General features: G+C 52.3%; 1 protein-coding gene across 1 annotated transcript in view; it reads left to right on the top strand.

Annotated features, from left to right (window-relative positions):
* The window catches only part of ITPK1 (inositol-tetrakisphosphate 1-kinase), a 181866-nt gene extending 156669 nt beyond the window's left edge, over window positions 1-25197 (top strand). The window contains exons 5-10 of the mRNA XM_003786998.3: window positions 4517-4615; window positions 4991-5031; window positions 8416-8581; window positions 14244-14311; window positions 18815-18977; window positions 23189-25197. Of these exons, the coding sequence (XP_003787046.1) occupies window positions 4517-4615; window positions 4991-5031; window positions 8416-8581; window positions 14244-14311; window positions 18815-18977; window positions 23189-23532 (881 nt within the window). The 3' untranslated portion in view covers window positions 23533-25197. The remainder of the gene's footprint in view (window positions 1-4516; window positions 4616-4990; window positions 5032-8415; window positions 8582-14243; window positions 14312-18814; window positions 18978-23188) is intronic.
* Window positions 25198-25469: the final 272 nt, after the last annotated feature.

Below are 25469 nucleotides of genomic sequence, written 5' to 3'. Positions count from 1 at the left end.
CTCAAGCTATCCCCCTGGGTAGAGTGCCATGGCATCACGCTCACAGCAACCTCCAACTCCTGGGCTCAAGCGAGTCTCCTGCCTCAACCTCCCAAGTAGGTGGAACTACAGGCGCCCGCCACAACGCCTGGCCATTTTTTGGTTGCAGCCATCATTGTTGTTTGGCGGGCCCAGGCTGGGGATTCGAACCCACCACCATAGGTGTATGTGGCTGGCACCTTAGCCGCTTGAGCCACAGGCACCGAGCCCTTTTTTGTGTTCTTAAAAAGTCATTGCCTAATCCAAAATTATGAAGATTCACACCTAGATTTTCTCCTGGAAAGAGTCTTGTAGTTGTAGCTCTTATAATTGGATCAAATTCAGTTTTGAATTAATTTTGTATATGATGTGAGATAGGGTTCCATCTTCATTCTTTTGCATGTGAATATCCAGTTATCCCAGCACCATTGGTTGAAAAGAATATTCTTTCCTCCCTTGAATTATCTTGTTATCCTTGTAGAAAATCAGTTAAATGTAGCTGTTTGAGTTTAATTCTAGATTTGATTCTATTCCATTACTCTTTATGCCTGTTCTTTTGCAAATACCACATTATCTCAACACGTTATCTTTGTAGTACGTTTTGGAAATCAGGAAATGTGAGTCCTCCACCTTTGATCTTTTTCAAGATGTTTTGGCTATTCTGGGTACTTTGCATTTCCATGTACATTTTAGGATCAACTTGTTGATACCTAAAATCAACAAGGGAAAGCTAGAACTTTGGGTATTGCATCAATCAGTTTGGGATTATTGCCAATTTAATAATATCAAATATCAGAGCCCAGACACGGTGGCTCAAGCCTGCAATCCTAGCACTTTGGGAGGCTGATGCAGGAGGATTGCTTAAGGCTAAGAGTTTAAGATCAGCCTGAGTGACATAGGGAGACCCTGTCTTCAGAAAAAATAAGAAACTTAGCCAGGCATGGTGGCACACACTTGCAGTCCTAACTACTTGAAAGGTAGAGGCAGAAGGATCACTTGAGCCTAGGAGTATGAGGTTGCTGTCAGCTATGATTGTGCTACTGTACTCCAACATGAGTGACAGAGCAGGACCCTGTCTCTTAAAAAAAAAAATCTCCTCATTAGCATAGGGTTTCTTTCCCATTTATTGAAGTCTTCTTTAATTGCTTTTGATGATATTTTGTAGTTTTCAGCATTTAAGTCTTGTATTTATTTGTTAAATTTGTTTCTAAGTATATTTTATCCTTTTTGATGCTTTTGTGAATGGTATTTTCTTTCTTTCTTTTTTTTTTTTTTTTTTTGGTAGAGGCAGAGTCTCACTTTATCGCCCTTGGTAGAGTGCTGTGGCATCACACAGCTCATAGCAACATCCAACTCCTGGGCTTAGGCGATTCTCTTGCCTCAGCCTCCCAAGTAGCTGGGACCACAGGCGCCCACCACAATGCCTGGCTTTTTGGTTGCAGTTTGGCCGGGGCCGAGTTTGAACCCACCACCCTTGGTATATGGAGCTGGCGACCTACCCACTGAGCCACAGGCGCCTCTCTGTAAATAGTGTAAATAGTGTTCACAATTTCACATTTGGGTTGTTCATTGCCAAAGTATATAAATAGAATTGGTTTTCATATATTCATCTTGGATCCCGCAACCTCAGTGAACATATTTATTAACGCTAATAGTTTTGGGAGTTTTGTATGTTCGTTCCCTGGGATTTTCTGTATTTGAAACTTTATTATCTGCAAATAGAGATAGTTTTACTTCTTCCTTTCCAATCTGGGTGCTTTTTATTTTCATTTTTCTTACCTAATGGGCTTGGCTAGAACCTCCAGCACCATGTTGAAAAGAAGTGGCTAAGAACAGACATTCCTATCTTGTTCCTGATCTTAGGGAAGTATGTAGTCTCCCTGGTGAGTGTGATGTTGTCTTTAAGTGTGGGGTTTTGTAGATGGGCTTTATCAGGATGAGGGACATTCCCTTCTAATGTCTTACCATGAAAGGAAGGTGGGTTTTGTCAAGTGCCTTTTCTGCGTCTGTTGAGATGATTGTGTCCTTTTTTCTACCTGGTATTAACATGGTGTATTGCTTTGATTGATTTCCACATGTTGACACTACTCTTGTTCTGCAGTTTGTCCCAGAGCAGAGGAGCATGCTATGAGGGACTCTTGATCCCAGGGGGTGCTTTTCTGTTAGGGAGGCCGTGGGCAACATCAGGGGCTTGGGGGATCATATTGGCCATGTGTGGCCTCCTGGACTCACGATGGTAACTCTCGGTAGGAGATGTCACCTCTGTGCCCCAGTCTCCTCATGTGTAAAATGGGAGTGACAGTAGTGCTTCCTCATGGGGCTCTTGTGTGACTTGGAACAGTGTCTGGCATGGAGCAGGTGCCATTCATTGAGATGTTGTCCATCCTGTGACATAATGTGAAAATTTGGATGGGCTGGAATGGAGAGGGATGGTTGAGGGGGATATTGAACCCCATAGCCAAGCTGATTCACCTGCTTTACAAACTCTGATGGGGAAGTCTGGAAGCTCTCACAGGAAGTGGTCGGTTTGACCCCAGCAGCATCTGTTTGTCCTGTGGGGGGGGGATGGGCCAAGGGTGCAGCCCAGGCCCCAGCCAAGCCAGGTGAGCCCCTGTTTAAGACTTCCTGCTGCAGAATCCTCTAGATCTTCAGGCCTAAGAGTCACATCTGTGGGGCTGGCTGCAGGGGCTACGTGTTGGCAGCAACAGGCCTCTTGCATAGACTGCTCTCCCGCTTGATGGCATGGAAGGGCCTGCCAGCCCCTCATTGGCATCCCTGCCTGGGCTCTGCCTCTGGGTGGGGTGCAGAAATGGGGCCTTGTTTGGATAACAGCTTGTAGCTGAACACAGAACGTACCTCTCCCCATGCTGATTTCCTGACTTCGCCTCTCCTGGGCTATCAGCTAATCCCAGTTCCTTGATCATCAGATGGCCTCTGTTCTGGGCACTGTATTTCCAGACACCATCAGGCGACATTGAGAATTAAACAAGAGCTTTTTGTGCAGAGGGCCTGTCACACTAGGAACTCAGCAAACACTGGCTCTAAGCCACCCTTCCTTGCATCCCCAAAGAAATTCTGCAACCCCCACCCAAAATTTTGTGCCTGTTTGCAGTTTGGACTTTACCCAGGGTACAAGGAGGGGATGGTGATGAGGGGGAAGACAAAAACGCTTTTATAAAAACATGCCCTGTGTAATTCTTTTTATTATTATTATTTTTTATTAAATCATAACTTCGTAAATTGATGCATTTATGGCCCTGTGTAATTCTTGGCATTGGTTTTTATAAGATAAATGTGGCTGGATCCTACCTTTGTTTAATGCACTGACCTCCAAGCCAGCCAAATAGCTAGAAGCTCTTGGGACAAGCTTCTTTACTTGTTTATTATTGGTTTGGTTCCCAAGTTTGTGGGTGGCGGGCCACCCTCACCTCACTAATGCTCAGCCTTTCTGGCCTCTATGCCCCATAGTACAGGGTGGTCCTGCCTCCTAGGGAGCTCATGGTGTTTTCAGGGAGGGGACTGTGACAAGAAGCAGCAGTAGCAAGCAGTAATTTCACTGTCAGGAGGGAGATTCGGAATACATTTTGTTATCCCACAAAAATCTATTTTACTCCAATTCCATGCTTGATAACCAGGAGCATCACAGTGAAAAAGCATCTTGGCTTCTAGAGCCTTTCAGAAAATGAGACTTACTGTTAGAGTCCATGGAGTGGGTGCCGGAGAGGACAGCACCCATCTGAGGCTGGGAACTCAGCTGAGATGGGAAGGATGAGGATGCATTGGCCAGGGCCTGGGTTGGAGTGTGGCTGCTGGAGACCCAGCGAGGGTGCCTGAGGGTTGGGTGCCGGGGCCCATGAGGGCCACGTTGGGAGCACCACATGGTTCTCCCTGGCATGTTAATGTAGTGACGAGGTGAGGGACAGGGCTGTGTCCAGGTGTCACCACAGGTAGGCTCTTTCAGTTCCTCCTTATGGTATTATTTTACAAACTGGCATGTGCAAAGCCCCCAGCACAGTGGTAGACCCATGCTAGAAGCTATATTGTTTCCTCATTTTCCTGCGATTATCCTTAAGCGGGTAAGTCACAATGGTGGAACAAGTCTTTATCGAACTAGTTATTAAGTTAAAATTCAGGTTACGAAATGTATCCTGTTATAAAGTGCTGTGTGTGCAAATGTATAAAATAAAGGCTAAGGAGGTAGTAATTGTTGTAGTATCTGTGAATATGTATTTTTCTTTTGCTGTTTGTGTTCTTCAAATTTTATCTGATTATTATATACGAGCATTTTAATTACAGAAATGTTAGAAAATGTAATTAAAGAATATGCTGCTCTTACCATCCATACACACATGGATGCAGGGTACTGCAGAGTTTGGGGACGGTCAGACCTTGGAGTGCAGGACCTGTGGGGGCCTCCTTGGGGAGGAGGGTGTCCCAGAATGTGGATCTGCAGCAGCTGCCCAGGAGCTGTGCTGACCAAGCCTCCCCTGTGCTCTAGATGACAGGATCTGCTCGCCACCCTTCATGGAGCTCACCAGCCTGTGTGGGGATGACACCATGAGGCTGCTGGAGAAGAATGGCCTGGCCTTCCCATTCAGTATGTACTATAGCATTCTGGGCACTGGGGCAGGGACAGGTTATCATGTATGGGTTACAGTCCTCTCTGAATCGAAACCCGCCTGAGGAGGGATGAAGGCCTGGGCTGCTAAGGAGGGCAGGGCCCTGCCATAGAGGTGGGTCCTCTGGCAGGAGGGTTGGCCTCAGGCATACTCCCTGCCTGGCCTGGGGCATCTGTCTGCATCCCCCGGAGTGAGCACAGATCCTAGTCGTAGCCCCTCTTGCCTGCCCTTCCTGCCACGTGCTGCAGGAGTTCCTTCCTGGTAGTGTCAAGTCCTCCTGTGTTTGCAAGGGCAGACCTTGTGGGTGAGCAGCCTCACTAATTCCTCTCTGCTTTTCTCTCCCCCACCCATAGTTTGCAAAACCAGAGTGGCTCATGGCACCAACTCTCATGAGGTGAGTGAAAGATGATTTGATCCCTTTCCCACCTCTATGCTGCTTCTATCAGCTCATCATGTCTTGCTGGGACCCAGTTGCTCTGTGCACAGAATCCCACACTAGCACCACTCCCCATCCTACATAGTCCTGGCTTCATGGGAGGTAGCTGACTCCCTCCCTTTCCCACACTCCACAGGAATCGAGCAGAGTTGGGTAGGTTTGTACACTGTTTGCAGCCTCACCCTGATGTCTGTCCTATCCACAAAGCTGGGAGGATGTGCTGTGCTCCAGCAGAGGCAGGTGGAGGCAGCCGTAACAGAGCACCGTATGCCTTCTGCTTTCAGCTCAGATCAGGGTGCCAGCAGGGTTGGTTTCTGGTGAGGGCCCTCATACTGCCCTGCAGATGGCCACCTTCTCACTGTGTCCTCACATGATCCCTTCTGTGTGCAAGGGCAGAAAACAAGAGGGAGCTCTCTGGTCTCTTCTTATAAGGGCACTAAGTCTATCATGAGGACCCCACCCTCAGGACCTCATCTAATCTCCTCCCAAAGGCCCCATCACCAAAACCACCATACTGAAGCTTAGGCTTCAACGTACAAATGTTGGGGGACACATTCAGTCCATTCCAGAGTCCATGGAAGCCATTCCCCAAGTTCAGCCTGCCTCTGGCTTTCTGTCCTTTGGGCCGAGGCATCATCATTCCCTGAGGGTCCGTTTGGTGGCAGGTATTGGCTGGGCTGAAGTGTGGGCTGTTAGCTCTGAGATGATTCCCTCACTGCCCACGAGGATCTGCCAGTGCTGCTGAATTTAGGAGGCTGAGGAGAGAAGGAAAGGGGAGCAGCACCAGGTGGCATGCCTTCATTTGCCCACTTCCCCATCCCTTCTCTTATTCACTTTATGGGTGGTGCTCACACCATCTGGCAGGGGGATAGGTGCGTAAAATGTGAGTCCTGCCCTAGTCAGGGGCAGAGAGTCCTTAGTGCCAGTGAGATGTGGTAGAGCGTGAGTGTGTGAGGAATTTCAGGGACCAGAGGATCAGAGGGCTATACAGGGGCTTCCTTGGGACTCTGTTGCCCTTGCCATCCTCAGGAGCCTACCTGGAACCTTGTCCTCAGCCCGCAGACATAGCCCAGCCTGGGACCACATTGGGCACACATGAGGGTGCACTAGACAAGAGCTATTTGACCAAATGGGCCCTGTGGGGAAAGCCTGTCCCTGGGCAGCCCCGCTGTCATACATGCTCCCAGGAGTTTGTGACTAAAAATGGAAGACCCGCCAGCAGTGACCTTTAGATTTATGTAGTGCTCTTTATCCCTGGCATATATTTGTGGGGAAACATCTATAAACAGACAGTGTCAGTCTAGCTAGGGACGTGCTGTGATGGGACTGGCCCTGCCCGTGGGAAGGAATGTGGACACGCCGGAGGAAGGCATCGCCGGCTGCGGAGGTCAGCCGTCCCCCGAGATTAGGAGCCCCCATGGAGTCTTCTGTGAATTCTAGCCTTCCCTGTCCTTCTTGGCCTGCCTGGGCTCTGTACAGGCAGCAGTGGCATTATCCTCCAGGGTCTGCTTGAGTGCCAGGCAGGGAGGGAGCAGGGAGGCTGTGGGGGAGTAGCAGCAGCAGCAGCGGCAGCAGTGTCCTCCCAGTGCCCACACCCCCTGACCCTGTCCTTGCTCTGCCACCTTCCAGTCAGAATGAGTCACTCTGGGAGGAGGGAGCCTCTTCTGCACTTAAGAACTGGGGCCACTCCTGGCTTTGTGTGTTGACATTTGTGTGACTTTGGGCAAAATCGCTGAGCCCTCCCAAGTGCCTCCCCCACACCTGTGATTAGGTAGGAAAGTGTCCCTGATCAGCGTCCCGCATCCCAGCCTGCTCAGCCCTGCTTCTGAATCCCCAGCCCCTAACTGAACACAAACCCAGATCTGGTTCTACCAAACCACTCTTGATTTCATTTTGGGTTCACGGAACTATTTGGGCTTTTATTTTTTTTTTAGAGCCAGCAGCAAATAGTCTGCTCCAAGCAGGAACTTTCACTTGTTCATTTTAAAACTACCCAGCCAAAAGCTCAAAGCACCCTGAAGCCACCCCCTGGTGGTTACTGTTGCTATTCTATGACGAGGAAAATGGAGGGTAAGCAGGGTGAGTGGCTCGCCTGAGCCCGTGCAGCAGATGCTGGCGTGGGCATTTGAACCCCTGCCTGACTCGGAGCTGCCTCTGCTCTTTCCTCTTTTCCATGTATGGTTCTTTTATTCTTGCCAGAAGGCTGAGGAAGTATTCACTCCTCTTCCGTATCCCCCTCCCAAGCACACACATGTGCTTTTTTTTCCCTTATGTGACCTGTTTTCTGCTTCTGCCCAGCTGAGCTCCTGGCACAGTGGGTTGGTGCTCTGTGACAGTTGACATGAAGGGTTGCAACCAGTGTAGGCAACCAGCTGTCCAGGCCCTGTTATCCCTGCTCAGCAGCCCCAGGCATCTGGTGGCTCCTTCCTAGGGCCCTGTAGGCTGGGGGATTAGCCATGATCCTGGCATGGGCACCTGGATTAAGTAGGCTGTGGGCCAGCTGGCCCCACTGTCCTAGCATCCTTAGAACAGGCTCTAGGGAGACCCTGCCTTGGCCAAAGTAGAAAGGTTTTCTGCAGCTGCCCTTCTTCCCTCCCTACCTCAGCCCCATGTCCCTGAAAGAGTCAGGAACTAGGAACATGGAGACATGCTCCTATTGGCAGAGGATCCAGGAGGCTCAGGGTGTTAGAGTACAAGCCCAGATGCTGGACATGCCTGATTGCATTCCAGCTCTCACTTTCCAGCAGGTTACTGAAGTCCTCAGGGCCTCAGCATCCTCATCTATAAAGGGGGGTGGTAGTATGACCACCTCAGAGGTGCGTTGTGATGATGATACCAGGTATCACTCAAAGTGAGTCCTCTAGGTGAGGATAAAGAATGGGGGCTGGCCACAAATGCTTGATGAGAAGCAGTGTTTGTCCTTAAACACAGGCCTTGTCCCAAGGCCTCCAAACCTCTGATTCATACATAGTCATCTATTTCTTGCCTTCCTCTCTTGGGTCTTTCTGGAGGATCCTTTGAGATGGCATAGGGTTGAGTAGTTCTCAGCCCAGGGGCTCGCATTCTCTGGACCGCAGTGTAAATAGTGCCGTCAGGAGTTGTGCAGTATGCAATGAGCTCAACCCTATGTGGCAGGCCTAATGGATGCAGGATTTCCCAACACCTGCAGCGGAAGTGAACTGATCCCCCAAGTGTTCTTACTGTGTCCCACTCCACTCATCCTGGCTGAGATTCACCTGGGGGAGCCCTCATGCCACAGGGCCCAGGATGGGCTTTGGTGGAAGTGCCCCATATGTCCCAGGACAGTGGACTCTAACAAGCCTATGGCCCCTGTCTTCTCAGATGGCCATTGTGTTCAACCAGGAGGGCCTGAATGCCATCCAGCCCCCCTGTGTGGTCCAGAATTTCATCAACCACAATGCTGTTCTGTACAAGGTGTTTGTGGTCGGCGAGTCCTACACCGTGGTGCAGAGGCCCTCACTCAAGAACTTCTCTGCTGGCATGTCAGGTAATTAACTGCTCCTCTACTTCTCAGGCTGGGCCAAGCCCAGGGGCACAGCTGGAACATGGCTCTGGTTCTGTCCTTCCACACTTCCCCCACCCCCTTCTGTTTTTTTTTTTTGAGGGATGGAGGGATGGTTTGAAGGTTGAAAGGCTCGTGTGTAATAGATCGATAAAGAGGTCTTGAGGAACTAGTGAAAAATCCCTGTTCTACCAGGTCATTGTAAGGGCTCCACCCATCTGAGCCAGCATAGACTCCTAGAAGCATCTGGAAGTTTTTTTTACATCCAGGACACTTCTTGGGGATCTACGCAACAATGAGACTCAGGAGGAAAGTTCTGGAATGGCATAGTGTGGATTGGCCCCATGGGGGGGAAGGGGCCATAGTGCTGACTGATCCTTGTGCCGGCCTTACTGCAGGTCTGTACTGTCTGCATGAAGAGGTACTGGGGTCAGTCAGTACCCCGTCACAAGTGGCAGCTAGCTAAGGACCACGGGCAGGTCAAGGTGGGTATGGTCCCCCACTCTGTGCCTCCCCACATTGTGGGGGCCTTGCTGCCGAGTGTGTTGTGAATCAGTGGATGGTGTCTCAGTGGGTTGTTCATGTGGTGCTGTTGGCCCTGGCACCCATGAGACAGTCCGTGGGGAGCATCCGGGGACCCCCACTGCCCTGAGGGGATTTCCGTTAGCTAGCCACTCACCTTGTACCAGGCCTGACGCCAGGTGAGCCTTGGCCATTTCAAAAACTAACATCAAATTAAACATTTGTTGGCTTTGGACTGCTCCAAAAACTATTCTAGTGGCTCCTGAAGGCACATCTGAGGAAAATTCCAGAAATTTTGGACAGCGTCAGTGTCTTTGGAATAAGCAGTTCCTTGGAGGATATTTACTGGTGTGGTTTGTTTGAACACTTGGGCTTCTTTCTCTTCGTCTGAGCAAGCGGATGTGCCCCTCCTGGGACTACGTGCCACTGTCCTCTTGAATGACATTCAGCTGTCCCTGTCTTTCCCTCTCGGCTGTTCTTCCCGTGCATGACTTTTCTTTCCAGTAACACCACACAGAGAGCAGACACTTTGGCAATGTGTGCATTTCCATTTCTCTTCTGAGGGCAGGCAGCCTGCCCAGCCAGCCCCGGAGATCCCAGACTCGAGGCTTCATTTTCAGGGTTTGGGGCATTCTTGTTCTAAGACTGGTCCCACCCCACATACCCACCCACCCACCAGGATGCTGGAAGGAGTTGGGGATGGCAGGTGGATGTCTGGAGATGTCTTTTTGAATGAACTATAGACCACCAAGAGCCGTTCTTCTGACTTGTGGGCCAGAAGAGGCTAACATTCTTTAAAAATTCTTTTTCTTATTTTCCTGATTTTTTTTTTAAATACATACTTTAAATTTATGGAAAATACTGAATAGTTGTATCTTATATCAACTTCTTTCTTTTTTCCTTTCCTTTTTATTTATTTACTTTTTTGAGACAGAGTTTCGCTTTGTCACCCTTGGTAGAGTTCCCTGGTGTCACAGCTCACAGCAACCTCAAACCTTTGGGCTCAAGTGATTCTCTTGCCTCAGCCTCCCAAGTAATCCTTTTTTTTGGGGGGGACAGAGTCTCACTTTATCACCCTCAGAAGGGTGCCGTGGTGTCACATAGCTCAAGCAACCTCTAACTCCTATGCTTAGGTGATTCTCTTGCCTCAGCCTCCCGAGTAGCTGGGACTACAGGCACCTGCCACAATGCTCAGCTATTTTTTTGTTGCAGTTTGGCCAGGGCCAGGTTCAAACCTGCCACCCTCGGTATAAAGGGCTGGTGCCATACCCACTGTGCCACAGGCACCACCCAGTCCTTTTTTTTTTTTTTAAACCAAATCATTCTGAAAGTAATTTCTCTTTTCTTAATCCACACAGACATGTGGCTGTTTTTGTTTTGTCTCCTTTTACCCCCTTGGTTGTGAGATGCTGGGCCAGTTTCTGACCCTGGGAACCTCAGCTGTTTCTAGGTTGCCTGTTCCTTGTAAATGAAGACCAGGGCCAAAGACAAGAGAAACACACCACTGAAAAGAAGAAATAAATGTTCGTTCATGTGAACTGAGTAACTTTTCAGTGTGTCTGTCCGTCCTCAAAGCTGATTCTGTGCCCCTGTCTGCAGGGGACTGTGCCCAGGGAACTGGCGTGGGTTCTGTGCATTTTCTAGGTGTTTCTTCCCAGACAAGAAACATAATGTGACAGCAACCCTTTAAGTTGGCCCAGTTTAAAAGGGGGTTTAGGGCTCTGGCCTCTAATCAACCCCCACCCCAGCTTTCTTGTTCCCGTTACTTAGGGAGGCAAGCAACTCCCCTGTGTTCATTCATGGGGGCTAGGTCCCCTTGAAGGGGTTTCTCTGGACCTGGAAGGAAGACATGGACACAGGCTTTCACTCCACAGATGCCATTCTCTCTTGCTTCTCAGGTGCCCTTTTTATCATGTGTTACTGTCTCTAAAATCAGCTGTTGATGGCATCTTGCAGACGCTTTGGCTGGAACTGAACTCAGGTTCTCATGTGGAAGGAGCTACTTGGTTATGCGGCCCCAGGAGCACTTGTGTTCTCTGCCTGTGTTCACACTCCTGGGGGGCATGATGGGTTTCTCTTTTAGCCCAGGTGTATGCAGAGCCCAGGTGTATGCAGGTCCCATCTGTTACTCTCTCCAGCCTGGGCCTTTCCTTCTTGGAGGTACAAAAGAGAGTAATGTCTCTTATCATATAGAGCAGGGCTCAGTAAAATTTTTTTGCAAAAGGTCAGATAGTAGTTATTTCCAGCTCCATCACAATTATTTAATGCTACTTTGTAGATGGTATGTAAATGAACGGACATGGTTGTGTTCCTATAGAGCTTGATTTACGAGTGCAGGTGACCAGGTCTGCATCTGTACTTTGCTGTTCTCTACTCTGGAGCTTATTAAGATTCAGCGATCTAACAGTTATTGAACTCACCATGTGCCCAAGCTGTGTGAGGTACTCAGGACCTAGCTGGGTACTAGGTAGGCAGCCCAGCTTCCTGCCCTCGTGAGCTTATAGGCTAGTGGGAAAAACAGCGCATAAGGACAGGCATAATAAAAGGGTCAGTTGCAGCCTGAGATGAGAGCTTCCTAGGGAGAGAACATGAGACACTAATGGGTGAGGACAGGCACTTGGGAGGTGCAGCCACGGCAGCACCTCTGTGGAGGTGATATTTGATGGCAACTGGGAGGAAATTTAGGAACCCATCTGCAGCACTGGGATATAGTCCCCTACACACCTGTAGAGGGGATGGGGGATTAAGCAAATGAGGCCGAAGACAGTGTGGTCCCAGCTCATGGCTACACTGCTGAGTCGCTGAGATATTTGGGGCTAGTCTGATCATTTATTTCCTTAAATCCATTTTTCTCATCTGTAAGTTGAGAATAAAAAACACACATTATTCCTTTTCTTGCCTTCCCTCCCTTGCAGAAAGTTGGTAGTGGTTCTCCACCAGTGTCCTTTGTTTCTTGGGATTGTCCTAGGGCAGACTGCATGGGACCCCCAAAATCCAGGGTGCTCCTGTGGATGAGAGCCTCACCACCAGGCTCAAGAAGCAGTGCCCAGCCCTGCGAAAGGATCTGGGTGTTGTGGAGTTGGGCACCAGGGCTCTTTCCCATTTTACCTGAGTTTCCCCCATGTCTCTTGGGTGACAGGTGGCAGCTGGAGGCTACACCTACTGCCCCCAACCCCTGTTTAGGCTGCACGTGGAGAGGAACAGAGCCTGGGGTGTCCATCACTGCCCTTCAGAATAGTCCTCTGGCCAGGGCTCCCCAGGTCATGAGAAAAGAGCACCCTATTGAAATGGCCTGGACTTTTGATCTCAGTGGACAGGAGGAGCTGTTAGGGGGCATGATCAGTCTTTCCAGTTCAGTGGACATTGGCCAGCCGCTTTGAGTGCCCAGCTCTGTCTCCTGGCACCAGCCCAGAACCATGTGTTCACCTTGCAACTTCTGCAGACTTCTCAGTCTCCGTGGACTTTGTGGTGTCCACCTGCTCTTGGTGGCCCTTCCTCACCCACTAGGCCCATTCTGCCACTCCCACCATTGCCCTTGGGACCACCCAATGGTATGGGTAAGCTTGTGGACTGGGCCAGGCTAGGCTATAGGATGAGAATGTGGCAGTGCCTGCTGAAAGCCAGGATGCCCATCCTAGCTGCTTGAACCTGCTCTAGCCTCTGGCCTGCAGGGCTCTGCACCTCCAAAGGCTCAGTCTTTCTTGGCTGTTGGCACCTGGGAGTAGAGATCAGTGGGGCTGCTTTGCACAAGTCCTGCAGGGTGTTTATTTTCCCCAGGCTCCACCCCAGGACCGTCTCTCGTGCCCCCCGTCTGGACTGGCTCTGGTCGGAGCAGCGGGAGGACTGTCGGGCACACCGAGGCGGCCAGGGGCCTCTGTGCTCCACTAGCAGGAAGAATGTCAGGTACACCTCAGTGCCTGCCTGCTTGGCTTCCATCCAGATCACCTCCTCGTGCATGATCATTGTGGCGCTGTAGAATCCTGGAACTCGGTGGGGGGGCAGTTGGTAGCCAGAGCAGGTGCCCCCTTGGCCTGGCCCCTGACACAAGTGCCTTCCCTGTCATCATGCACAGGGTCTCAGGGATGAGCACTGTGTCCTGGGGTGTGAGCTACAACACAAGGACTCAGAGGCTGCTGGGGCCACTGGGGGGTGGCAGCCCAGGACAGTCCCGGGCCATTCTCAGGGTGCTCATGGCATGGTGACATATAGCTTTTCCCAGGATTCAGCTCAAGGCCTGTGGTTTGAAATTCTTGCAGTAACGTACCCACACACTTCCAAGTGCTCAAAAATGTGTTTCTAACTGTCCAACTGGCTGACCAGCCAGCCAGCCTAACCTTACATCTCCCAGGGTGACCTTGGTCTGCTCCCCAAGCCATTTCTACCCTGTGCTGATTGAATTCACCATCTACTTACACTTTCAGTATCCTTGGGATTGGCTTGCCTCTCCTGGTGCCCCTGTGGGTGGGAGGCAGGCTGGAGCCGGAAGTGTGAAGTAGGGGTGAGGATATTTCCGGGGTCTATGCCAGGTTCCAACACCAATAGAAATTATCCTGTGTGCTTTCTTGGATGGATCCTATGGAAGCCCATGTTCTGATTGCCTGTGTTTCCCTTAAATTGTTGTTAACAGCAGAATCCTTTGTATTTAAGTGCTCCCATGCCAGTGTCCATGTGTAGCCTGTGAGAATTCTGTGGGCTGGGAAGGGGTTGGGAACCAGGGACTAAATGGCATTGACCAGACCACTTTAACTCGGGATGTCCTGGGCCTGTGCTGCTTAGGTGGGCGGTATTTCTCACCTCCTTAGGCCCCTCTCTCTGGGTACCTTTTAGGTGTGTATGATAGACTTTTGACAACTGGGCCTTAGGTATGAGACTGTAAGGTGGTAGCAGAGGTAAGCTCATTGAGCTGGTTATTTTTATGTGGGAGGAAAAAGGGAAATCAAGGCCCTGATCAGGTTTATGTCCATCCTCAGGGTGTGGTGTCCAATTCACCGGACCCCAGGGTGCTGCTGTTGGCCCGAGGCTGTGTGCTGCGCTTCTGGGGCCGTGCTGCCCCCTGGTGTCAGGTGGTGGAGTCGCGCTCCCTGCCTAGAGGTCCTAACTTGGGCTCCTTATCTTTGCCTTTCAGACCGTGAGTCCATCTTCTTCAACAGCCACAACGTGTCAAAGCCAGAGTCGTCATCGGTCCTGACTGAGGTACATCTCTCCACTGTGATGGCCTGGCCTGAGGCTGCTGACCCCTGGCCTAGGTGTGGAGGTGCTGGTGCCCACGGGTCACTGGCCAAGCTCTCTAGCCTGGAGGGGAGAAAAAGTCCTTTTTCCCCTGCTAGGGGCCCAGGGAGGTTCCAGAGACCCCTCTTCCTCTGCTTCCTTTGGTCTTGGTGTATGGCTGTCACAGTGTCACTAGTTACCCTGTTGCGGGAGGTGTCCTGACTCCTCTGCCGGCATGAGGAAGTCTTCCTTGTGTGGAGTTTGGAGAGCTGCTTTCTAGCCTGCCTCTTTGCCGATTTTAGCAAAGGGGGTGGAGGTAGCATCAGCCCAGCCCTCCTTTGTTTTTCCTTGTCCACGTGAGCCCAGAAGCCTATTACCAGCCTGCTCTGGGCTTCTGTGGCCTGGGGGTGAGTCAGAGGGTGCTATGGGTTGCAGGCACTGTGGCCAGTGTTCAGTGACTGCACTGTGTGCGGTGTGGTCTCACAGCCAGGCCTCCCAGCAGAGGCAAATTAGACTGAGGCTCAGAGAGGTTCACCGACTGTTCATGTAGGGGTAGAGCTGGAATTTGACCCCAGATCTATCTGATTGTAAAGCTGGATCTTGCAGGAATGTGGGACTTCTCAATGGTGACTCCCAAGCAGTTACCTCCAAAGCAGATAGTTAGAAGTGGCCTTGGGGCCACCCTCTGCCATTTCTCCTTATGTCTAACAAGCCTATGGCCTCTGTAGCCACTTCCCTGAACTCAGAGCCCTCTACCAGGACTGCTGTTCATCTCGGCTCTTCTGGCAGGCTTTGCTGTGTCCTCTTCCCTATCCTGGGTGGCCTCACCAACCAGAGCTACGGCAGACCCTTCGCCCCAGCCCAGGTTGCCTATTTATCTGTTGTTCATGTCTGGTACCTTTGAGGGGCCACCTGTGTGCTAAGGGTCAAACAGAGCACAGGCATGGACAGGGACCTGGAGCGAACACCACTGGCCTCAGGGCACTGATAGATGTCCCTCGGGAACAAGTCAGGGGAATTTAGAGCATGTAGATCTTAAACAGAACTTCTCAGTGCCTGGCTGTGCACAATAGGAGATGTAAACAGGTTGCAGTCCAAGAAAAGCTTCAGATTCTTCTTCCCTGTGAGGTTTCTCAGAGCCTTGTTCAGCCGCTGTGGCAGAGGGGAGGTGGCATTCAGACCCCTTGCACAGTGTGGGACAGACAGCACTGGGGGTGTTAACCAATGGCAGCAGACACTGTGAGGGCCTTGAGCCACCCAGAAGTCACCCTCTTAGATTATCACCTGTTGACCACTTGGCCTCAGTCTCCTCGTCTATAAAATAGGAAGGGGAAAGGGATTGGCCTGGAGATGGAGGGGTCTTTCTCTCCAGTTTTAAAGGCTGCCATCAATTCCTCCTTCCCCTTGGCATGTGGCTGCAAGTCAGGAACCTGCTAGGACTGACACAACTTTTTTTTTTTTTTTTTGAGACAGAGTCTCACTTTGTCACCCTCAGTAGAGTGCTATAGCATCACAGCTCACAGCAATCTCCAGCTCTTGGGCTTAAGTGATTCTCTTGCTTCAGCCTCCCAAGTAGCTGGGACTACAGGCACCTGCCACAATGCCCGGCTATTTTTTTTTTTTGCAGTTTTTGGCTGGGGCTGGGTTTGAACCTGCCACCTCTGGCATATGGGGCCAGCACCCTACTCCTTTGAGCCGCAGGCACCGCCCAGGACTGACAACTTTTAAAAATAGAAAAGGGAAATGCAGTCAGCACCACCTTTTCCACTTGGGACACACGCGGAACAACCTGACATAGCCAGCACAGGTCCCAGATAAAACATGCTCCTTACTCATCCACCCACCCTCTACCCACCTGGGGTTACTCCAGTCCCCATCGCAGTCTCCCTGTGCAGTCCCTTGCTCTGGGCTTGAAGCTGCTTCCTCCCCAGCTGGACATCCCCAAGGGTGAATCCAGCCCCACCCCAACTTGCAGGCCCCAAACACCTTTTACTCTTAGGAGGCCAGGGTAGGGTATTGAGTAAGAACCCAGACTCTGGCAGGGTGCCTGGGGCTCCAGCCAAGCTCAGGGTTGTCATGTCACCTCCCTGAGCCTCGACTTCTTCATCCTGCCCCAGAGGGTATCCATAGGATTCAGTGCGTCCCTGGATGAAATGCGCCCACCACCGCGCCTGGTGTACATTTGTGCTCAGTGTCAGCAGAGCCGGGAGGTTGGGGCCATTACAGGATCCACTTGAGCACCTTCCTAGGTCCTGTCGCCTCCTGGTTTTCTAGAACATTATTGGATCATTTGTGTGTTAGGACCATAGGCAGGATTTCCATGCCATTATCTTGTCCTAGGATGGCTGTGGTTTTGGATAATCAAACAGCCTCAGGAGGGTTTCTGAGATGCCTTGGCAGAGCTGAGAGTGCTTTTATGAACAGCATGTCATAAGATGCTGTGATGGAGTGGCCAGCTCCCTTGCTGCCAGGCCCTGCCTGTGAACCTCGGGCATCAGCTCCTTTAGTCCTCACTAGAATCTCGCAGCAGAGGTATTTTTATTACCTTGTTTATTGGGGCAAAAATATAAGACCCAGAAGAGTTATGGTGCAGCCAGGGCATGCGGGGGTGAGGGTGCAGGGCAACACCCATCCCCCCTTAAGTGAGGAGTGCCTAGTGCAGCCAGGCCACCTCTGCCAATCAGAAAACATGAAAACATTTCTCCCTGGTAAGGCATCAGGAAAGTGAGCCAGAAAGGCCCTGCCTGTTATGCAGGGTAGTGCCCTGGTATGTCTCCCTGCACAGCATGTGTCTGGAGCTTGCCAGTGGCTTCTAGGCTGAGATCACTAGAGCTCCGTCCCCTATCCTTCTGACCCAGATTCACTTTTTAAAATTGAGGTAAAATTCACATACATAAAATTGACCATCTTAAAGTGGCCATTTCAGTGGAATTTAGAACATTCACCATGTCTCCCAACCACCACTTCTGCCTAGCTCCAAAATAGTTAATCACCCAAAGGAAAACCCCATGCTTGTTGACGTTCATTCCCTACTGCCTCAGCCCCAGCCCCAGCCCCTGGCACCTGCTGAGCTGGTTTCTGCCTCGTTGGCCATGCCTATTCTGGATGTTTTATAGAAATAGAATCATGTAGAATGGCCTTTTGTGCCTGGGTTCTTTCACTCAACATGATGTTAATTTTTTTGACTTAGGTTCACCTTGACTTTTCACAGGCCAGTCACCTGTCTCCACCCCTCCGGCTCTTTGTCCCTTGAGTCCACAGCCCCCAGAACATCAGTATTTATTGAGCACCTAATGTGGGCTCTGTCTTGGCTGACTTAAAGGTGACACAGTGCAGCCCCTCTTCCCAGTCAGACACGTGTAGTCCCCACCTTATCAATAGCCTCATTATTCCTCCATCTGGGATGGAGACCTTGTTGGTCCCGTTTTAGAGATGAGCAAAATGAGACCCAGAGGCCAGCTGCTTTTCTATGAGGTTACAGAGCTAGGAGGTCACTGCAGGATTTGAATCCCGCAGGGATTCCTAACCCCAGAATCCTTCCCAAGGCAACCTTCCACTTTCTTGGGGGCCCGGGCCAGGGGGTGAGCCTGAGCACATGATTTGTGTGCCTGTCTTGGGCCAGCGGTGACTAGAGCAGGAAATGAGGATTCCAGGGCTGGGTGGGAGAACTGTGGGCTGGGGTAGCCCACCAGCCCTATGGAGGCTTTGCTGAAAGCTGAACTTGGACCCTAGGATACAGGCAGGAACAACAGAGTGACTTCTTTAGGGAAGCCCATGTTGTGTGGAATGTGAGTGAGTTTGGAGATGCTATAGTCATCCACTTGTTGGGGAGGAAGATGGTGCGCCCAGCCTGGAGCCCTAACCTCATGTCCCAAGGCCCTCTGTGATGGTGGGCAAGTGAGGTGCTGATCAGAACACCACTCTGCCCTCGCCCTGTACCCCAGCTGCTTGCACTCATCTCCTGCAGCCTCCTGCCTCCCATCAAGCCCTCCTTGGGGCTTCTCTTCACCACTCCCAAGGGCCCAGATCCTCCTGCCCGCAAGGTCCAGCTCCAGTTCCATCTGCACCATGACAGACTCTCCATGTCCTTCCTGCCTGCTAAGAGGGTTGGGTTTTAGAGGCTAAAAAGTATCAGTCCAAATCCAGCCCTGTGTTTTTTGAGCTGTGTGACCCTGGACCAGCCAGCCCCCAGCCCTCTCTGAGCTTTAGTTTCCCTGTATGTGAAATGCAGCACTAGACTCCCAGGTTGTGGCGAGCAATGGGAAGGTAAAGAGCACCCTATGGTGCCTTGGCCAGTGTTACTGTGGCGGATCTGTCTTGTCGCCTGGCCTAACAGGTGGTTGGGAGGAGTCCCGGGCTTGGTGGGGGGACTGTGGTGGGGCAGCCCACCAGCCTTTGGAGCTGACACTTCTCTTGGGACTTCTCTGTGTGTGGCATGGCATCGTGCCTCCTCCACCCCCAGCTTGACTTCCCTGTGTGTGTTGGCAGCTGGACAAGATCGAGGGCGTGTTCGAGCGGCCCAGTGATGAAGTCATCCGGGAGCTTTCCCGGGCCCTGCGGCAGGCCCTGGGCGTGTCACTTTTCGGGATCGACATCATCATCAACAACCAGACCGGGCAGCATGCTGTCATCGACATCAATGCCTTCCCAGGTGAGCAGCAGGCTAGGTGCCTGGCTGGACCCTGGGGTTTGTGGCCAGACAAGGTGGTGAGACAGCTGGCCTCCCAAGCCAGCCACAGCTGTGGAGGTGGGCCCTGGGGTGATGCAGCCTTGCCAAGTCTCACCCTCACTTGTGAAGTGGGGTCACAGAGCATGGTGAGGAGTGAAGAGACCTGTGCCCAGGGACCATGCTGGGCATAAGAGGGCTGGTACTACACGGGTTCTTCTGCCTCTTCTCTTACCCCTGTGCCATTAGCATCAGCCTTTACTGGCCAAATATTTCATCCCTTTGACCTTTTTAGATTTAAGGAACTGGAATACAACCCTCCCATCCCCCAGTTTAATGTAGGGAAACTGAGGCCCTTAGAGAAGAAGAAACTGTCTAAGGCCCCACAGAGCATTGGCAACAGATGCAGGGACTTCCAGACACAGCTTTCTTCCAGTTCCCTGAGCTATAGCACCGGAGGCAGACCTTGCGAGGGGGCCCCATGCTGGCCATCTGGTTCCTACTACCTGCTGGGGCCCTGGGAATGTGCTGGCACAGAGCAGGGCTCTGCTGTGTGCCCCTCAGATCTCAGCAGGAGTCCAGACATAGGTCTGTCAGGGGATGCCAGTGGTGACATCTGCAGTTGGTATTCACACCAGGCTGCATGTTTCAGCTGGAGACAGAGGCTTGGTGTCTTGTCCACCTCTCACAGCAGCATAGAGGCAAAGGCCAGGTCTAAATCACACAGGCCCAGAACAGAGCTTAATTGCTCACCCTCCTACCGCCATCTCTGCCCCAGATACATTTTCCTCCATTTTTTTTCTTGATTCTAGCCTTTAAGTACTAGAGACTGCGCCTGCAGGTGGGGACTGCTTGGGAGTGGGGTATGACCTCATGCTGTGCAGCTCCTAGCCCCACCAGTGAGCTGGGTATTGATACACGTGTCCCCTCCCCTACTCAGCGCTTGAGCCAACCCAGTAACCACGACTCATAGCCAATGACACTGAGTTCAGAGGAGCCCACTGGTCCCTTCTGTTATTCATCCTAGGGCTGCAGCATTAGCTCAGTGCCCCAGGCCCTGCCCTCAGAGAGCTCTTACCCTAGTTGGGAGGAGACAAAGCAGGTGGCCAGGGGCTGTTGTGTGAGGGAGTGACCTGGAGCCTGAGCTCAGCAGGAAGGGGCGGAGCCCTCACTGAAGATGGGATGTTGGAGTCTGGGCTTCAGAGCTCTAGGGAGACGAAGTTAGAGAGAGACCTTTTGTGTCCAGCTGAGGACGTTGGGTCCCATCCTGGTGAGGTCTGCATCCTGAACAGAAAGTGGGGTGATAGCCTGTTTTTCTCTACCCCCACCATTGCAGTATGGAGGGAGCATGGGTGTAGCTGGAGATGGGGCTTCCATGCATCTTGCAGGAATAGGGTGCAAGGGTATCAAGGGCATTGGGAATCACCAGAATAATGAAGCTCAGGCCCTAATCCACATGGGGGTGGCACAGTGAAAATATGGCAGTGTCAGTGGGCCAGAGGGTCAGGGAGGCATAGGGTGAGGGCTTTGGAGGAAGTTCTAAGAAGGAGGGAGGAGGTGGGGAGAGGGGAAGCTTAGCATCTGAGTGAGGCCAGCCTCTCCCAACACAGACACCTGTGTGGCACAGGGCCCAAGGGTGAGTTGGGGGTCAAGAGGAGGATGGTGAGGTGTGAGGATGGGGAAGCTTCTTCCAGGGAAGCCCAGAAAAGGTCTGCTCAAGGTCAAGTGGAGCTGAGAGGGGCCCAGGCTGTCAGCCTAACCCTATATTCTTGGAGGGAGGTGGTGGGGAGAAGGGGAAGCTTAGCACCTGAGCGAGGCCAGCCTTTCCCAACACAGACACCTGTGTGGGACAGGGCCCAAGGATGGGCTGGGGGTCAAGAGGAGGATGGTGAACTGTGAGGATGGAGAAGCTTCTTCTAGGGAAGCCCAGAAAAGGTCTGCCCCCAGATGGAGGCAGGTATTGAGCTGGGCTGAGGCTGAGCCCAGGGGTACTGGTATGGGCCTGATGCTGAAGGGAAGGTCCAGGGGAGTGTGTTTTGACCCCAGGCCCTGTACAGGGAGGAGATGGCATCTCATTTCTGGCCTTGTTAGAGCATTCTTGGGGCCAAGCAGAGGGGTGGGCCCGGTCCTCCTACACCCCATGGGAGGCCAGCTCAGAGCCACAGGTGTGTAGCAGCACCTGCACTCTGGGAATAACAGCGGCAGCACATGTGTTGGGGACACTTCTATGAGCCAAGCCTGCCCTGAGGGTTGAGCTGCTGCCCCTTCTCTGTCCTCCCAACAGTGTAGTGTGCAAAGGGCTGTTGGATCTGTTTACTGATAAGGGTATGAGGCTGGGAATCAAGTGACTTGGTCAAGGTCAAGTGGAGCTGAGAGGGGCCCAGGCTATCAGCCTAAGCCTAAACTCTTCCCACCTCTCAGAGCACCAGCCATGGGTTCCATTCCTGGCTCTGCCTTTACAGTCAGTGAGGGGACAAGCTACCTCACTATCACTGTTCAGCTTCAGTATTCACTTCTGTATAGTGGGAACAAATTCCTACCCTGTAGGGAGAAGAGATAGTATTTACTTAGTGCCTGGTGTGGAGCTGGCTAATTCATGTCTCAGACTGTTCTCCCTAGCCTCTTGTTTGCCTCACCTCCTCCATAAGGCATACTTCTCACCTGGGCCTCAGGCCTTGTCTGGGGCCGTTGGCAGGGTGGTTGCTTAGGAGTGGCTTCCTATTCCCTGGCTCTTTCCCTGGGCCTCGATCCCCAGACACTCAGTGGCCATGCCTCTAGGCATGGGGCTGGAGAAGGGTCAGCCCTAGATCTGCCCTGCCCTTCACCCCTGCCCCAGGGTTGATGCACATCCCAGTCCTACAGAGGGCACCTGGTATTCAAGGCACAGACTGACCCATAGGGCCTGGTTCAGATCTGGCTCTGCCACTTGGGAGCTTTGTGACACTGCCATCAGCCCTGTTATGGTCAGCAGCTATGTCTTCTGTGAAATGGAACAGAGCTGTGAAGACTAAGTGAGGAGCTGTGGTGTGATCACGTGGAGGCCCTGAGCACCCTCTCTTGTAGCCATCTTTATTTTCATGGTGGGCACCCCTGTGTGCTCCTCAGCCTAGGACTTCCTCACACTATAGCAGCTGTTTGCTGAATGGATAAGATGTGAATAAATCCAGCAGCCTCCCCTGCTGGCCCAGGCACTCCTCACAGGACCCTTCCCCAGGAGGTAGCACGTGTGCAGAGTCTGAGCCTTTGTTTTCATCCCAGCTCTCTGACGGCTGTGACTGTCATCCCATGGGAGATGCCAGTGTGTCAGTAGCCCCCATCCCTCCTCATTGGCTCAGGCAGGCAGGGTCGCTCACCCTAAGTCAGATCTCCTTTGGAGCACTTCCCTGGGCATCAGCAAAATCCTTAACCTAGATCCCAGCTACCTGCTGGGTGGCTCCCAAGGACTCTGCTGACATTCCCACCTGTGCTGGGAAACATTCTCCCCTAGCAGGCACCTCTGGTTTGCATCCCAGAGATAGGGGCCCTTTGTCATGGGTATTAGGTATCATGTGCAGCAGAGCCTTGTTGCAGACCTTGACCTTGTGGGTGATGCCCAGCACCTCTGTCCTGTGGCTTTGATCCTCAGTGTGGAGCACAGAGGGCCTCTCTGCAGGTATGGGGGGCAGCATGCCCCAGCCCTCTCAGTGGTGCTCTCTACAGTGTTCCTCAATTTGCAGACAAGGAGACAGAGGGTCAGGATGAATGTTGTCTCCAGAACTTGGGCTGGGGCCAGGCTCAGCCAGGCTGAGAGGAGTTGAGGGGTGTTTATTACTCAGAGCATGTGGTATGGGCTTTGTACTGCTACTTCCAGCCATGCCACCTACCCACATACTGACTCTCAATTCATGGAGTTGAGTGGGTGGGACAATGGGGCTGCGCGTGAGAGGGATGGGTTTGCAGGTATTTTATCAGCTCAAGTTTTATAGTGTCTCACATCTGGGCAGCAGCCAAAGGTCAGGGACCAGCCCTTCGGGCAGTGAGCACCCAGTTTTGAGTCCAGGCCGTGTGACATCCCTCAGTCCACCTTGTCTGCTGAGCCTTTGTGTGCTGCGTAAATGGCATCCTGAGAGTGACCTCTCTTGGGATCCCCTTAGGCACATTTGTCTCTGTCCATAGGATCTGGTGACACCCCATACTATCTTTCTCTCCCACCACAGGCTATGAGGGCGTGAGTGAGTTCTTCACAGATCTCCTGAACCACATTGCAACTGTCCTGCAGGGCCAGAGCTCAGCCATGGCAGCCGCGGAGGACATGGCCCCACCAAGGCACAGCAAGCTCCCGGCCGAGCAGGCAGGTGGCCTAGCAGGCGAGCGGACGTGCAGCGCCAGCCCTGGCTGCTGCAGTAGCGTGACGGGCCGGGACGCGCCCTGGAAGGCTGAGGCCGACGCAGGCAGCACCACCAAGCTGCCACACCAGAGACTCAGCTGCACTGCTGGCGTGTCGCCCAGCTTCCAGCAGCACTGTGTTGCTTCCCTGGCCACCAAGGCCTCCTCCCAGTAGCCATGGTGCCAGGACCCAGAGGGACGGCGCGGGGCGCGGAGCACACCCGCTGGGCAAGCAGCTACTACTAAGAATTCCCAATGATCTGATTATTCTTTTTCTTAATCTTTAACCTGATTTTCTGATGTCATGATCGGAATGAGGGGTGGGGGAAGGTGGAAAAGAACACCAAGTGGTCCAGCCTCATGGCAAAGGGATGTCCCGCCTGATTCCTGCTGTGCAGATGTCCTCACCGAGTTTACACACGCTTGTGTTTTCAACACTAGGTCTGAATGTGAGGTGGGGGTGTGTGGTTGCCGTGCAAGTGTGTGTGCATATCCGTGTCTGTTGGTCTCCATGGCCGGGCCTCTGGGGACCCTGGAGAGGAGGCTTCCTGGCCAGACTGCCTGGCTGCGCAGAGCATGTGGACAGGTGGTTCCTTTCTAGGACCCCGTAACCCGACTGCCCCTCTTTGTTTTCCCTCTGGCTGGTCTCCTGTGAGCTGCACTCGGCCAGGTGTGCCGCTCACCAGCGCTCCCCAAAGCCAGAGGAGGCACCCCCCTGGGGAGCTCTGGGCTGGGGCCCTGGGCTCCACCGCACCTGCCCTGACAGGGAAAGGAGCTTTCCATGGGCTGAGGTCAAGGCCCCAGCTGCTGCCACTCTTCACACCCCAGTGCACCCAGCACAGGGGCCTAGGCTGATTCCAAGCCTGTGCCAAGGATTTGTGCTGTGATTTGGAGCAAATCATTCCAAAAGTCTCCAGGCCTTCGTCTCTTCGTCTCTAGTGGATATTCAAGCCCCAAGAACCTTGAAGTGCCCTGCTTCTCTGGGAGGTTGTCCAGTGAGGACCAGGCATGGGGGCCTCTGCTTGGTGCTGTGGGGATTGGAGGCCCTCCTTCCAGGCATGGGGAGGCTACCTGTACAGTTCACTCCTGATCACACTGGCCAGGCTCCTCCTTACCCAGCAGGCCAGTCCCCCTCTCCTGTGTGCATTCCAAGCCCCCAAGCACTAGGCCAGCCAGGTGCCAGGGACTACACCTCCCCTACCTTAGGCACCCCCATTGCCATGGTAAGAGGCAAAACCCCAGCTCTCCAGCCTGACCCCAAGGTCCCAGGAGACCAGCAGCCCACTGCAGAGAATAGGGGGTGGGCGAGGAGCTTTCTTAATCCCTAGAAGGTATGGGACACTGGGTGAGGTGTGTGGGGCCCCCTGAAGATGGTTTTGTGTCTTAAGATACCAGTTCACTCTTGAGAAAAAGAGCTCTAGACTGTCCTCTGACCAATAGGACAGGACACTGGAAGGAGAGCTATGTGCCAAGAGAGTCTGTGGAGTGGCTCAGTGGGGCATGGGAGGCACCCCCTTTGAGAAAGGAGGGGCTGGGCCTAAAAGAGGAAGAAGTCATCGGACTGGCCAGATATTTTGGAAACTGAGGGCCCAATGACTAACCACGTTTACACAACTTGAGTGTTGAACCCTGATTAATGTCTGTATGTCGCCTTTCCTAGTTCTGATCCCAAGCCCAGGGAAGCAGGAAAGTGTGGCTGGCCTCTTGCACTGCTTTGTCTCCAAAATAAACTACTGAAATCAAACTGCATTTCACACGTGTTTACAAAGTATTGAGTTTGTTATGTCTTTCTCCCAGTCCTTAAAGAGATGTATAATAAAACAGCTTTACCTTTTAAAAAATAAAATGACAGTCCCAAATTGCCTCAAACAGCTGGGGTGTGCAGTGTGACTCCTGGCCATATCGTGTGCCTATACACAGTTTGTGGTCTCTCCAGGGCCTGGCTTACAACCGTTTTCTGCTGATGTGCAGGGGAGTTGCCTTTTCCAGGAGGGGAATCAAGGAGTACCGTTGTGCTACACGAAGGCCTGGAAGCCATGAGGCAGTGTGGGGAGGACTAGAGCCCATCCAGGCGGGTGGACACTGCTGTTCACCCAAGTGGAGGGAGTGTAG

Source organism: Otolemur garnettii, unplaced genomic scaffold (assembly GCF_000181295.1).
Source record: "Otolemur garnettii isolate 467f Iridium unplaced genomic scaffold, OtoGar3 scaffold00020, whole genome shotgun sequence".
Lineage (NCBI taxonomy): Eukaryota > Metazoa > Chordata > Mammalia > Primates > Galagidae > Otolemur > Otolemur garnettii.
This window is presented reverse-complemented; position numbering and strand designations above follow the sequence as displayed.